Source organism: Triticum urartu, chromosome 5A (assembly GCF_056163025.1).
Source record: "Triticum urartu cultivar PI428250 chromosome 5A, HENAU_Tu73, whole genome shotgun sequence".
NCBI classification, from domain to species: Eukaryota; Viridiplantae; Streptophyta; class Magnoliopsida; order Poales; family Poaceae; genus Triticum; species Triticum urartu.
The window spans coordinates 41227739-41243563 of NC_141877.1; the positions used below are offsets into that span (position 1 = coordinate 41227739).

General features: G+C 44.5%; 3 protein-coding genes across 3 annotated transcripts; 2 read left to right on the forward strand and 1 right to left on the reverse strand.

Moving 5' to 3' along the window:
- The first annotated feature begins 10012 nt into the window (after positions 1-10012).
- Positions 10013-12586, forward strand: LOC147967836 (uncharacterized). Its single transcript, XM_087523275.1, has 5 exons — positions 10013-10206; positions 10444-11765; positions 12031-12087; positions 12183-12236; positions 12530-12586. The coding sequence occupies exons 1-5, from the start codon at positions 10074-10076 to the stop codon at positions 12584-12586; spliced, it is 1623 nt and encodes a 540-aa protein (XP_087379401.1). The 5' UTR covers positions 10013-10073.
- Positions 12587-13068: 482 nt separating this feature from the next.
- On the forward strand, positions 13069-14170 carry LOC147967837 (uncharacterized). The gene is made up of 3 exons (XM_087522561.1): positions 13069-13497; positions 13576-13656; positions 13759-14170. The coding sequence occupies exons 1-3, from the start codon at positions 13153-13155 to the stop codon at positions 14044-14046; spliced, it is 714 nt and encodes a 237-aa protein (XP_087378687.1). The 5' UTR covers positions 13069-13152; the 3' UTR covers positions 14047-14170.
- Positions 14171-14488: 318 nt separating this feature from the next.
- On the reverse strand, positions 14489-15568 carry LOC147967838 (uncharacterized). The gene has a single exon (XM_087523276.1). It carries the CDS (start codon positions 15566-15568, stop codon positions 14489-14491), a length of 1080 nt encoding a protein of 359 aa, XP_087379402.1.
- Positions 15569-15825: the final 257 nt, after the last annotated feature.

Consider the following 15825-nt stretch of genomic DNA (forward strand, 5'->3'; position numbering starts at 1 on the left):
CATATATATATATGCAAAGTGTGGTTATTACAATTATTATAGGTTGTTTGGTTATTAGCTAGCAATCTGTGGTAGTAATTATGTAAATTATTAACCAATCTTGTCTGGTCGTAGGGTTCCTAATCGACGTTATCATCTTATTCTATGGCCTCTGCTTACTTTCACCCTAAGCGATCTTCAAAATTTATTCCAGTATTGCAGAGCCTCTTATATTGTTCTTCTTTTGGGCATAGACAAGGATTCACAATGAATACTATTATGTGGAGTACATGTCTGTAGTTAGCATGGATCGTCTGATTAGTAGACAAAAGTTCAAGTTTCAGTGTAAATTTCCTAAGTGTCTCATGATTATTGATGATTGGTTTCCAAAGGGCACCACATTGTTTTACTAAGAGGATTATCTTAATATAGAGAACCTTTTTTTCAAAGGAGCGACTAAGCCAAATGAAAATTCCATGAACGAATAAAAAGGGTGGAAACTGTCAACCTTATTTCTCCAGGGGATGGAGTGGAGATTGGGAAACATAGCTAGATGGGAGAAATGATAAAATGTTCTATAATAATGTCTTATACCGTATCTGCGGGGTAAATATATGTACATGTATCAGAACATGGTATGGTTTATGAATATAAATAAATTACATTAAACAAACATTCTTATGTTGTTGGCTAATTTTTTTGTTTGTGTGATCCTTGCTTGGTTTTTTGACGTGGCGAAAATTCTACAGCCGATGAGGATCTGATTTAATTCTGATATGTCGAGCTTCTGATGGTTCACTATGTAAGCTTGTTTGGTGATTCCTAAATCCATGCTAAAATTACATGCGAGCGTGGTACTGTTATTTTTTTCTTTATATCCTGTAACCTGATGATCTACAAGTGTACAAAGCGCATAAGATGTTTTGGAACTAAGCGCCTGTTGGGATCCTCTCCTGCTCCACGTGTGGAGGGGTGCCAAATGGTTTGGGCCTGCTTTGCGGAGCCCAATCCTCCCGTAGTGTAATTTCGCGGAGGTGCGGAAGCGTATCTCCTCCAAACGAAGAAGCTGGAGTTTCTTGAATTTGTGGGAGTGGTGCACCTAACATTTTGATATGAAGAAAACTTCCTGAGCGAACCAGCAACTTCGCGACCCCAGCTCGCGTGCAAAGCTGGCTGGCCGAGAAGTTGGCCTGTTTGGGAAGCCAGAGAGCTTCCGAGCGAGGACTAAGCATAATGTCATATTTGTGGCAATGTAGTTAGAAGCAACATAACACACACAAACATTTTACTTGTGTGTTGAACACATGCTCGTGGGTTACAAGATATTTCATAACTATATAAAAATTACAAGATTTGTTTATAACTAGATAAATACCGACAACTCAAAAAATCATCTCTATGCTTAAATTTATTTCTGTTGCATTGTGCCGGTATTTCTTGGGTGGCCAATATTTCTAATTGCTAAACGAGATTTAATAAGGAAACCGTGGTAGACTTTTTTAGTGACTCGTGATGATAAGTATGTCGTATGGAGAAGAAAATATAAGCCAATCTTTTATGGGATGAGTGCGCTAAGCAGAGAGGTTGTTAGGGCTACCAGAAGACGACGACCCTCTCTTGAGCTGATGATGAGGGAGAGCACGGGGTGATTGTGCGTTCAATGATGGTGGTGAGACAACCAGCAAGGTTGAGTCGGCAGTGGAGATCAATAATGATGGTGAACGACGCGTAAGTTTGTTGTCCCATAGCAACGCACGGGTACTTAACTAGTTATTTTATTTTAATTTTAATTTTTTAATTTAATAATAAAGCAAGGATTGAGGATCACCGTTGCGGTAGTTTTTAAAAAAGCCCTTGCTGTTTTTTGTATTCAACCCGCAGTCCCTACGTAAGTGGATCTGCAAAAACGTTTTGATTTTGCAAACTAACCCCTGCATTTTGCGCTCCTTTCTTCATCTTATCCACCGGCTGGAAGGGGCGCATGCCCACCGACTGCACCCGCCGCGGGGACGCCGCGGCCGCCATGGCAACCTTCGACGCGGCCATATCCGGCCCGGACGCGGCGCCCGACCTCTGCCTCGCCGCGCATCAGAGCAACCATCTCCTCCACCTGCTCGCCTCTGCGGACGGCGCCGTCTTACCCGTCCACCCGGCCGCCGCCGCGCGCCACGTGTTCGCTGGCATGCTGGAGGCCAGGGTGCCCCCGTCCGAGGCCACCATCACCTCGCTCGCCTGCGTCGTCGCTGCAGACGCCGAGGGCGCCTACGAAGCCTTAAAGGCTCGTCTCCTCCATGCGGCAGAAGTATGGCCTCGCGTCGCGCCTCCGGTCTTACAGCCTCGTGCTTGCCGCGTTCCGGCGCGCCGGGGAGGCTGGCAAGGCCTACGCGGTTGAGGCCCACATGGCGGCCTCCACTGCATCACCGGAAGAGCCCGAGCTCGCCCTGCTCCTTGAGCTCAGCGCGAAGGCCAGGGACGCAAACAAGGTGTTTGAGTATATGCACAAGCTGCGGTGAGTTGTCGGCTGTGTGAAAGAGGAGATCGCCAGGGGGGTGGTTCCGAAACAAGAAGGTGGCAACCGCTGGTAAGGCTGGTGACTCTCGACCGCCGCAGGACGCTGGCCCTATCCCACGCCGCCGTCGGCTTCCTGGACGCTGCGCTGGAGGCCCTCGCGGCCGCTGGGAGCCAGGACGCGTTCCTCCACAAAACCTTTATTTGGAGCTTCGACGACGCAGGCCTCCATGCTGGGCCGAGGAGGAGAAGAAGGGGGGCACGTCGGAGGTGCCGGTCGAGTGCGCCGTCGAGGACGTTGATGACGGCAGTACGACGAGGCCGGGGAGGAGATCATGGTTGATGCTTTACCTCCTGAAGTTGTTAACCTGGAATAAGCGGGTAAGGTGGATGTGAGAGCGGAGGCGCACGCCATGGTGCAGGATGTCGTGGTGTCCGAAGCACCTGAGGTGCCGGAACCAGAGGTGAAGAGCGGGGAGGTGGTGGTCCGGGACACAACCAAGGTGCATCATGCGCATCAACCAGAGACGAAGGCCGATGAGGTGTTGGTCAGGGATACGGACACGGCTATTGTGGTGCAGGAACCGGAAGCAAAGGGTGAGGGTGTCACGGTCTCGTGAGGCAGCTGGTGCGCAGACTACAGAGGTACATAATGTTTCTGCTTGTTTACCATCCATCCCCAACATTTTGAAGTTGCGATGTCTCATTAGGCGGGCTACTTTTGTTGCTGGTGGTACGGGGGCAGGCAGTGGCGGTGGCTGCTGCTTAGATATCTTTGCTGGTTCAGAGAGATAGATGGAGGTGAGTTTGTTTTGTGCTTATGATCGTGTTTGATAATGCCTGTTCAATGAGAGTGCCATTCGGTCAATTGTTTGTATGAATTCTGTAAAAAAGTTGTGTTACTGTGAGTAAACAAAATCTTGTATGCCGCACCTTTGAGTTTGAGATGTAGATTTGTATGCCATGTGAATAACTTAAAAAATTTGATGCAACTGGGGAACTTGTATCATTTGTTAGGTATAAATGGCAGGAGCACAGCCTATTCAGTAAATACAAACTATCCGCATCTCATGTTCGAAGGGACATCTTAAAGGCTTTGTATTTCTAGCGCTGTCCGCTCACAATTCACCACCCTTCTTGATGATGTTTCTGCTTGTTTACCATCCATCCCCAACATTTTGAAGCTGCGATGTCTCATTAGGCGGGCTACTTTTGTTGCTGGTGGTACGGGGGCAGGCAGTGGCAGTGGCTGCTGCTTAGATATCTTTGCTGGTTCAAAGAGATAGATGGAGGTGAGTTTGTTTTGTGCTTATGATCGTGTTTGATAATGCCTGTTCAATGAGAGTGCCATTCGGTCAATTGTTTGTATGAATTCTGTAAAAAAGTTGTGTTACTGTGAGTAAACAAAATCTTCTATGCCGCACCTTTGAGTTTGAGATGCAGATTTGTATGCCCTGTGAATAACTTAAAAAATTTGATGCAACTGGGGAACTTGTATCATTTGTTAGGTATAAATGGCAGGAGCACAGCCTATTCAATAAATACAAACTATCCGCATCTCATGTTCGAAGGGACATCTTAAAGGCTTTGTATTTCTAGCGCTGTCTGCTCACAATTCACCACCCTTCTTGATGAATTGGTATGCTCTTGGTATTAGCATTTAACATATTTAATACAAACATGTCTTGAATTGTTTTTGTAGGATTAAATATAGCAGCACTTTTGCTTTTATCATTTCATCTTAAAGTATTCACACTGCTGGCACCATATGTGTACAACTGAAAACATATTTTACCAAGTTAAGAGAAAATGATGCCAGGAGGCGTCAGCAGCAGCGGTGGCTCGGAGCACAGGCAAGGGCGTTTTAGAGACACATTGGTATTTTTTGATAGATACTACTGGTAGTTTAGAATGATTTCACCGTCGAGGCGATCCTTACACATTCATCAATATTTAATAACAACAGTGAATTTATCTCTATATATCTGCCTTCTTATCTTTTGGGGGATTGGACTTGCTCTGTATGATATTACATGGCTTGAATGAACTGTAGATTTCGTAAATCAGTAGTGTTGCTATGATTTTTCACTGCCACATGTTTTAACTTAATTATTGGAATCGGGAGCCCTCTCGAATTACTTATGCCTCTGGTGATTTGAGAGCTAATATTCTGTTTCTCCAAATACCAGTATGATGATTGCATTAAGGATTGTGATACGGCTTTTGAGAGGGGAAGGGAACTTCATGCTGACTGTGCTGACTTCAAGATGGTCTCAACTCTCAAGGGCACTGACAAGGAAAGCAACTGCTCTTGCCAAACTTGCCAAGTCTTCCAAAGACTACGATGTTGCCACTGAGACTTTCCAGAAGGCTCTAACTGAGCATCAAACCCAGATACCCTGAAAATACTAAATGATGCTGAACGAGCAAACAAGGAGCTCGAGCAACAAGAGTATTATGATCCATAAAAAGCTGATGAGGAGCGAGAGAAAGGTAAGCTGCGTGAATTATACTGTTAACACTGCTTTTCTGCCCCTAATAGTCTAGGGAAGTTAATGATGAGGTTCTCTGTTCTTGCTACTGCCCTGCAGGTAATGAGTTCCCTAAGAAGCAAAAATACCCAGAAGCAGTGAAGCATTACACTGAAGCGCTCAGGAGAAACCTGAAGGATCCGAAGGTAATTCCTTGATGTTTTATGTTACTCAATTGCTTGAGCAAAACAATTATTTGAAACCATTTCACAGTTATATTGGGAAGAATTTTTTTTACATCTGACGGGAACCCGCATAAGATTAACCAATAATGCGGAGAACATTCCAAACTGTGTATATATACGCCGTTTGAATTAGCCTGTCGATGACGACTGGTGCATCAGGTGCTTCTGCAGTATAGATTTGTCCTGTAGTGGGTTTGGTATAACTGCTAAGTTGTTGTTTGCGTGGATTGTATATTTCAGGTATACAGCAACAGGGCTGCCTGTTACACCAAGCTGGGTGCCATGCCTGAAGGGATGCCGAGAAGTACATCAAGCTAGATCCTACATTCTCCAAGGGAAATGCACAATCCGGTTTTTCATGAAAGAGTATGACAAAGCAATGGAAACTTATCAGGAAGGCCTAAAGCATGATCCGAGTAACCAAGAGCTGCTTGATGGTGTCAAGAGGTAAATAGCACTGAAAGAGATTGTCAATCAGTCACTGGTTTCTCATCTTAGATTCCACCAAGCAGCTCCTAACCGTTGCTGTCCATTCTCAGATGTGTTCAGCAGATCAACAAGGCGAACAGAGGCAAACTTTACCCCAGAGGAACTGAAAGAGAGACAGGGCAAAGCTATGCAGGACCCTGAAATCCAAAACATCCTAACAGACCCTATTATGCGGCAGGTAAGTTCATCATCAGATGTCTGTTTACTCCTCTTTCTTGAGCCAGAGGTTGGTTTGGCGAACGGTGCGATGACATTGAGGTGTTTGTTGTCTGCAGGTGTTGATTGATTTCCAGGAGAATCCAAGGGCTGCTCAGGACGTCTCGGGAGCACGAACGCAATGGCGGTCGGGCTTGGGCATCGTTGGGTTCAGTGATTGGAGACGTGGCCGTTCGTCCCTGACGGATCTCCGCCGCCACGGCCTGAGAGAGCCTAGAGAAGGGAGGGTACGGACGAGCACCTATAGGACGACCTGCCATCATGGCCAGCGCTTGTTGACTCCGACAACATTCATGTGGTCATAGTCGAATCCTCCCGTCGTCTCGCGCCGTGTATATTCAGACTTATTTGCGTGCGCCGTAGGTTGTATGAACATGGAGGTGCAATCACCCGAGGTGCAGAAGCTCCATCACCTACCTCTACCTCCTCCACTACGCTGACAAGTAAGCTAAGCCCCCATCATCTACATTGCTTCCTCCCTGCCTGTGATTTATTACTTCGAGCCTGCTGTTCTTTTGTCATATATACAAACCTATCTATGCTTAAGTGTGGTCATTAGGTTATGGAACAGGAGAAACAAAGTGTTCTTTAGCAGATCCAAACCTGTCCATTTTAGAATTGGACCAAGAATTACTTGTGTTGCCTGTTTGATATGTATAACCATAATTTTTTTGGATGTCATAGAAAAATCATGCTACATCATAATTTTTAATCTTTGTAAACAAGTTAAACTTGGAATAAGATCCTGAAAGTAATAGAGCGCTTCTTGAATGCATGGAAACAAAAAAAGTTAGATATCTCAGAGTCAATATGTCATATATTCTGAAAGTGGTGCACATGGATATGTATATATTCTTGGTTAGTTTTTGTCCTGTTTCTGTTGTATATATGCTCTAAGAGTCCAAAAGAAGATGAGGTAGCGCTACTTGATTTCCTGTCAAATTTCAGTAACAGTCAAGCAATAATGCAATATTGGCCTTTTCTTTTTCCTGTATTACGTAGTGACCATGGAGTCAAAGCTCATGTCGATGGTCAATTACTGACAGTTGCACTTATATAGAGCACACTGATATAATATCTGAACATATATTCTGGAAGAAGCCTATAGGAGTGGATGAGCAAATAACACATCACATTCGAATAATATTGAATGTGTTCCATCTGTTCACCTAAATTAATTTGGTATTCTGCTCTACAATGTTAATTGCAGAACAAAAGACTAGCGATGGTGCAAATAGAAGATAGGTTTACTGGAGGGGGAGGGGGGAGGTTTGAAATAGCAAAAAAATTAATGCTATAACGCCAAAAGAAAGTCGAGAAGGCCATATAGGTGCATGAATATCTATATGTTAGATACAATGATGTTGAATCACTCGAATATGCCCGTTGCAACGTACGGGCACCTTTACCATATATAATAACTACGAGTACAGTACATGAAAAGCAATTAGTGGATGACATTCCAGTTGAGAAGATGCTAATTCATGAAACATTGGTTGATATTTTCTGCACCCCAACTCAGGTCACCGGGTTTGACTGATTCCTCACACTTGGTAAACATGCAAATAAACCTTCCACCATTAGGTGTGAAGAACATCTGTATATGCAGGGATTTGCTGGGAAAAACTATCTTCGGAACAAGTGGGCCAATGCAAATTTTAAGAGAGCTGAAGAGACGCATAGAGCAAGAGAAAGGAGAAATACTTCCACTCTTGAGAATCTACATCAAAGAATTAGAATGGGACAGTAACTAAGTATGCATGTGATATGTGATTCAATTGAAAATAGTGTTATATGTACATCTTAGGGAGGTTAAGATTGGCTCATGATGTGTATGTTGATGTCCATCTTTATATCTGAGAATTAAGGGATCTATTCTTTTAACCAGGAAGCAATTTAAGTAGCAAGTTCGTTTCTCGTTGGTTAGTTGTATCACTGTCTCCCAACACTGACACTACTTGACAGCCAGCCATGACCATTGATTTAATTTCATTTTTTTTATTTTCCTACTATTTTTCTAGCTAAGTGAAATATCTTTGAAGCTATGAAACTTACCTACGCCCATGACTTGACTCTTGGTTGCGAATTCTAAATGAAGTACAAGCAGCCAATCTTTTTGAATGAATTTGCTGATGGTTTGAATGGTTATTCTTCACTATGGATGCATGGCAATTCTTGGGTTTGAGCCTTAGGCATGCAACAATGAGATCTAATTGCATTGTTTGTTAACTATTTAAACCAAAATCATTCATCAATTTTGATTGGAAATCTTATCCCAATACTTTTGATACTGTACTTCGATTTTGATAACAAAAATTGTTTCAAATTGGCATGTGGAAAATAAAGTAAGAGCATATCCATGTTTACTTATTAGTTTGTTTTCTGAGAATGGTACAGGATTTACAAACTGAAAAAGCATTTATTGTTTGAAAATTATTTTAAACCAAAATTGTTTGAAATGTTTGTTATGATATGGCTGTTTGACTGATTGCAATGTTGTTTTAGTGGTAATTTTTTTCAACTTCTAAGCATATATTTATTTTTTGTACACCTGGTGCAACGCACGGGCCTTTTTGTTTGCTAGTCTTTTCTTTACCTCTTTACCTACACGCATTGCTTCCGTCGGATTCACCGTCACTTTTCATTAATAAAGTTGTAAATATTTACCCACCACTGCCATCCTTAGGTGGAAAAAACGTTTCGCTAATGATCTGAAAAAAAACATAAAAAAGATCAAAAAGAGAAAGAGCTAACCGACCCAATCCTTCTTCCCCCGATGCGGACGACCCACCTCCCTGCGCCGCCGATGTCAGCCGCCACCCCCAGGGGGAATCAGCTCAGATGGCATCCGTGAGTGCAGTGCGTCGTGGCTCTGGCTGCGGAGGAAGAGAGCGGAAGAGATGGCGATGGTGCCCTGCGGCCTGCGCCGCTCGAAGGTCGTTTAGGGAATTGCTCAAGGTGCTCGAGGCCGACATCCAGCATGCCGGCGTTGTTAACATCGTGTCTCCGGACTATGATGGGCGTATCTGCAGATATTGATTTCCTACAGCCCGAAGCACACTTCTTCCTCTTCCTCCGCTCAGTGAACCGTCTGCAACCTCAGCAGTGCACTCGACCTCCTCGGATCCTCGGCTACAAGGCTCAGTCTTTGCATTTGTGTGGTTTGATTCAAGACTTCGTGGCATATTGTGGTCACTACACTTGTGTTCTTGTGGGAATTGTGCAGCTTTATGTTACAGTTTGGACCTATGATACTGACGCCCATTGTCTGTCTATAGATGTTATATTTTCTCCCCTCGTTTGACTGCAACAAGGGGTGCTACGAGCAGAGGGCAGTCTGCTCAGAGTTAGTAGCGAGCAAGAGGTCGGTCTCTGAGATTGATGCTGACATAGACGAGGAGTGGGAGGTCTGCGTGGAGTTAAAAAACAGCAGGGGTTGTGCCGGTTGTGCCGCCCAACTTCAGCCATGATATGTGCATCAAGTGCTACCGTCAATGGTGAGAACAAGAACCTGATCCCCTCACCTTTTTATTTTTCTGTCATGTTTAACCATAGCAACCATGTTTGGTGTTTAGTTTAATGCCATCTTCAGAGCTAGCTTAGTCGATACTAAATGTTAGTACGTGTTATTAAGTGCGTCACCAGTCACCACCGGAGCCTCTTTGTTCAGATGTCTATGTCATATAAGTAAGTTGGTGTGAGCATCATTTATGGAAAAATATGCAGCAACCTCTCTATCTGCTTACCAGTTTTGTGCTTGGTTCTTACTAGGTCTGACTTTCACCACATACATGTAAGTATTAGAGATTTATATGGCAAGTTCACCACGTACATGTAAGTGAACTTAATGAGGTTTTAAGCTGCAAAATTAAGTTGCATTTAGATTCTGTTGAGTAAATAGCACTGGCGGTCTATGAACTTGCACCGCGGGTGCACTTTAGTCACACAACTTGCAAACCGGAAGAACCCGTCACAGAACTTGCATTGCGGGTGCAATCAAGTCACACGCGCCAGCTAAACCGCGCCGACGCCCGGTTTTCTCTGATTTCAGGTCACGCGCGTCGCACGTGACAGCCGCTTTTTTTGCAGATAGCCCCCTGAAGTCTCAAGCAATGCCGCATTGAAACACTCCTCTGTTTTCTCTCGCTGCCTCTGTTCGTTGCCGATGGGAGAGGAGACAGGCGGCGCCGCGCTGTCATGGAGATCGTCGGCGGACAGGGTGCCGGTCCAGACGGTGTTCCATCCGACGGTGGAGTTGCCGGTTCTTCGCACTGAATGGCATGGGGGTCCGACTTACGGTGAGTTTCCCCCTCCCCCTATCCCGTCCCCTAATTTTAGTTAGGGTTTCCTCCTTCACGCAATAGATGAAATACTGGTGGTGCATCTAAATAGTTATAGGTCTGAGATGTGCAGTACTAGGTACTTGACATGGTTGGTACCTCTTTTACCTCTTTTTGTATGTTGGGCTGCATCCTAGGGTTAGTTCATATTGTGTGGGCATGTTGGGCTGATATTGCCTCCGCTCACAAATGGAGGGTATGATTCGGTGAAATTCAGTGTGGAGGTGCATCATGGTGGGTTTTTTGCGGGAAAAGGAGTGAATCTGACATATTTGGATGAGAAGATAACATGGTTTGACAATCTGGACAGGAATACACTATGTAATGATGTGATCTGCTATATGCTAGCACAACTTAATTATCCCGATGAGGAGAAAATTATGCTATGGTGCCCACCTGGTAAAACTCTTGCAGATGTGGTGGAAATTAACTTGGAAAATGACTGTTTAAAGATGGCCAGAGCATCTATTTACTCCAAGGTACTGGTTCTGTTTGTTAAACATATCAGAGAACAGAATCAAGAGGAGGAAGATGACATTGCAATTAAAGGTTCCCCTGCACTACCTACAGTTATAATGAGCCCTTTTAGCACAGAGAAGATTAGGAAGATGAAATCAGAGACAGTGGCAGGTAGTTCAGAAAATGCATCTACTGTAGAGCAACAAGCAGATGCAGATGGGTCAGAGGGCCAAGAAAAATCAGATGTGTCAGAGAATTCAGAAGTTTCAGAAGAAGAGTACGATTGTGATTCAGACATTGATCCTACTTGGTACGACAGTGATTATGGAATGGAGGAGGAGGATGATAAGGACTATGATAAGAATGTAGATGATGTTGTGCATGATGCTATGGTTGAGAAGGGCAAAAACATAGGAGCTGAATATAGGCATGTTCCTGGGTCAGATGATGTTCATGAGGATGATCTGCAACTGCCAGAAGAGGATGACTTGGAGAAAAGACATAAAAGTGACTCCGATGATGAGGAGTACAAGGCAAAGAAAAAGAAGGAGAAACCTATATATAGGTTTAAAACATTTAACCCTGCTGTTGACATGGAAAACCCTCAGTTCAAGCTAGGAATGGCATTTGATTCAGTGGATCTACTTAGGAAAGTTGTAGAACAATATGCAGTAAAGAACAAGGTGCAAATTAAGAAGAAAAGAAATAACAAGCAAAGGTTTGAGGCTGTGTGTTCTGAGGGTTGCCCTTGGAAGCTTGTGGCTGTCAATGACAGCAGGACACAGTCCTTCCTTGTAAAGACTTATGTTGGAGAGCATACATGTGAAAAAGTTTGGGATGTGAAGGAACTAACAGCACCTTTTTTTGCCAATAAATATGTAGAGAAGTTCAGAGACAATGACAAGATTTCACTGTCTACCTTTTCAAGAAAAGTCAGGAAGAAATTCAACATGGAAGTTAGCAGGCACAAGCTAGGGAGAGCTAGGAAAGCAGCATTGGAAGTTGTGCGTGGGGATGAGGTGAAGCAGTACTCATTGCTTTGGAGATATGCAGAGGAAGTAAGACATAGCAATCCAGGGCCATCTTTCTATCTGAACCTAGAGAATGGCCTATTTAGTACTTGCTACTTAAGTTTGGCAGCATGTAAAATAGGTTGGCTGAAGGGCTGCAGGCCAATCATTTGTATTGATGGCACGTTCATAAAGACAAAGTATGGTGGCCAATTACTCACTTCAGTTGGTATTGATGGCAATGACTCAATTTATCCTACTGGTGGAGACAGAATGTTATGCATCTTGGAACTGGTTCCTTTGTACACTGAAGCAAGACCTCAACATAATTAACACAAGCACAATCACTATCATGAGTGACAAACAGAAGGTAAATCACTGTTAATGTTCAGTTACTGTTCATGTTAGTGTCAGTGTTGCAATTCAGTTCATACAAACTAAGATATAACTGGTTTCCTCTATTAGGGGCTAATCAAGGCTGTAAATGAGCAGTTCTGTGACTCAGAGCATAGGTTTTGTGTGAGACACTTATACCAAAACTTGCATTCAGTGCACAAAGGTGAGATAATAAGACAACAAGTGTGGGCTTGTGCCAAATCCACTACACCAACCATGTTTGAACTAAACATGGAGAAACTGAAGCAAGATAACCCAGAATCTTATGCTTGGTTGGAAGATAAAGCACCAAATCAATGGTCAAGGGCTTTTTTTCGTGAGCTTCCTAAATGTGACATTCTATTGAACAACACATGTAAAGTTTTCAACAGGTAACTGAATGTTGTTCTTACTTAATTGCCTGTCTTACTTAATAGTCTGTCTTACTTAATTGCCTGTCTATAACTGCAATAACTGACTATTGTTCTTACTGAATTCCACTAGGTACATACTAGAAGCTAGAGAACTACCTGTGTTGTCCATGTTGGAGAGGATAAAATCACAGTTAATGCACAGGCATATGTCAAAGAAAAAAGAAGCTACTCAAAAATGGACAGGCAATCTAACTCCCAAAATCAGAGACAAATTAAGAAAAAATATAGAGTTGTCTACCAATTGTCATCCTGAGGAGTCAGGCATGGGTGTCTTTGGTGTTTTGTCCAATGACAAGCAATACATAGTCGAGTTAAATATGCATACATGTACTTGCAGAAGGTGGCAACTCACAGGTGTTCCCTGCAGCCATGCATGTGCATGTTGCAGACATGAAAGGATTAAACCTGAAACCATGGTTTCTTCTTGTTACACTGTGTAAACATACTGTCTAGCTTATGGGGTACAGATATATCCAACTAGAGATAAAGATGAGTGGGCTGTTGTATCTGCAACACCTATTTTACCACCACTATATGAGAGAAGAGCTGGAAGGAGAAGGAAGAACAGAAGGCAGCAACCTGAGGAGAGTGAAGATGGCACCAAACTAAGCAGGCATGGTGCTATTATGCACTGTGGTTACTGCAAAGAAGCTGGTCATAACAGAAGTGGCTGCTCAAAGTTGAAAGCTGCTGTAATAAGAGAAGTGGGTGGGGATGATGAGGAACAAGCTGAGCAAGTTCCAGAGCAAACTGAGCATGTTCCAGAGCATCCTGAGCAAGTTCCAGAGCAAACTGAGCATGTTGTAGAGCCAAATGATCTAGTTAGAGCAAAAAGTTCTAGAGGAAGGAAGAGAAAGCCCACTGACAAAATGAATGAACTAGTACAGCAGCTGATGGAAAAGGCAAAGAAAAAGAAGTCCAAAATGGTTATTGATGAGAATGGAGATGTTGACTTTCCAGTAATATTAACTGTGAGTTCTACTTTTTCTACTTACTAAAAGAAAATTAATTAAATCCTTTACTTACATAGTGTTTGTTGATGTTGTCAGCATATTCAACATAGAACTATGAGGCCACATTTGGACCCAACACAAGTACAAGACAACATGGTACATATTTTATCACATGAGGTACTTATAAAACAGTTGGTGAAATAATTCGTTTCACAAATGACATGAACTAACATATGGTGAAATTGACCCTGTCCTCATCTTATTTATTTATGTGTTTAGGGGCCAGCACAAGGAGTACCTGTTTCTAGGATGCACCGAATTCCATATGAAAGTGCATTTGTTGCTGAGCTTAGGGCCAACATTCCAGATGAACCAGCACACACAACACAAAGAGCAAGAGGAGCAAGAGGGGCAAGAGGAAGAAGAGGAGCAAGAGGAGCAAGAGGTGGGTCAGTGGCAGCAGGAAGAACAAATTCTACAAGAACAAGAGGGAAAAGGAAAAGAAAAACTAGGGGAATGGAGTGGCTCTTACTTGGGGAAGGAACAAGTAGAACTGGACATGTGTAAGAGGAAGCCCAAGATGAGTTCCAGGTCACCCAGAAGATTGAGATGCCTTATGTTCTCATGAACTAGTAGTACTAAGTAGTATCAAGTGGACATGTGCTACAATTTCATTTTGTTGTAGTATGAAGTGGCAACTAATTGAACTTCTGTAGTGTTATGTACTGGTCTTTTGGTGGATACGAAACTCTGCTGAACTACTACTTAAACTGTGGCTGAAATTATGGACCGATCTTCTACATATTTGCAATCATATATGTAGAGCATACTTTTGCACACATGAAACAAAATAAGCAAATTCACATAAGCGACAACAGTTGTAACAGACAACATTCAGGATTATAACATCAAACTGACAGTAACAAACTAACAACACGACACGACAAGTTCACATTCAACATTACAGACCGATAAATTCAAATGAAAACACCAAACTACTGATCATCGCTTAAGCTGTGCCATATTGTCCAGGGCCAGTGCCATCTATCTTGCCGCGCCAGGTGGTGAAAGTATGCTTCCGGGTAAGGTCTTCATCTTCATCAGGGAGAAATTCTACAGCCAAGCCTTCAGTTAGCAATGGGCCACGATCGACGACCTCTTTGACATGCATAATCACTGGAAATTCTACGGTTGCACGCTCTGTGGGAGAATTTGGAGCCGGCGGTGAATGTGCGTTCTCGTCGTCGGAGTCTGGCTTCCATGGCCCCGTAGGAGGTGCAGGAACAGCCATGATGAGCACCTTTGGCACACCTGAAGGGTTGCGCAGCCACGTGGTCACCGGCAACACCCACTTGTCGGTGGCCGGGAGCATGTCAATGAGCTCGCCGTCGACACCGGCGAGCACCAGGTTGACGGGGTGTGGATCCCAAGCCTCCTCCGACAACCCCTCCAAACTCAGCAACGTCTTGTACTTGAGCTCCCCCGGCTTGCCACGCGAGAAGCTTGACCAGCGCTGAAAAGAAATCCTGCTGCCACAACAACGAAGCTGCTCCGACGCGTGCACCACACGAGTGCAATCATCTGTCGACTCGAAGCGAACGAAAAAATGGAATGGTGGGCAAGTGACCTCCACCTTGATTGTCGTCCGTCGGACAGCACAGTGAGACTCCATCGCCGCCGCTAGTGTCTTCGGCGTCACCACGCTCCGCGGCTGTCCAATGATGGTGGCGTACAGGACACGGCCATAGAAATCTCCCTCGAGAGCCGCCATGCCAGCAGTGCGAGCGATGACGACCCGCCTGCACTCTGGCCGCAACTCCGGCTCGCCCCGCTGCCACACCTCTTGAGGAAACAAACGCGAGTCTCGGATGCGAGGCCATGCCACAGCGGGCGCCGGAGACCTGCCATCGCGGACACCGGCGACGGCGCGGCTGGCCAGTGCCACGCTCTCCGAGCTGCCGCCTGCCATACTGTCCGCCACGATGATGGCGGCACCACGGCTACTTCCGGCGAGGGAGGAGGAACAACTCCAGCCAGGAAAGCCGCCACCGCTCGAGCTCTCGCTGCCGTCACCACCGCCGCCGCCCATCTGCCGCCGCCGTAGGTGTGAGAGGAGAGACGAGAACTAGGGATTTGGTTTCGATTTGGGAACTAGGGTTCGATTCGGTTATAAATCTACAGAGATTGCAATACGGCCCTCAAACAATATCGCGAAGGACTTTTCTGCAAAAGTACTGAGAAAACCGGGCGTCGGCGCGGTTCAGCTGGCGCGTGTGACTTGATTGCACCCATAATGCAAGTTCTGTGACGGGTTCTTCCGGTTTGCAAGTTGTGTGACTAAAGTGC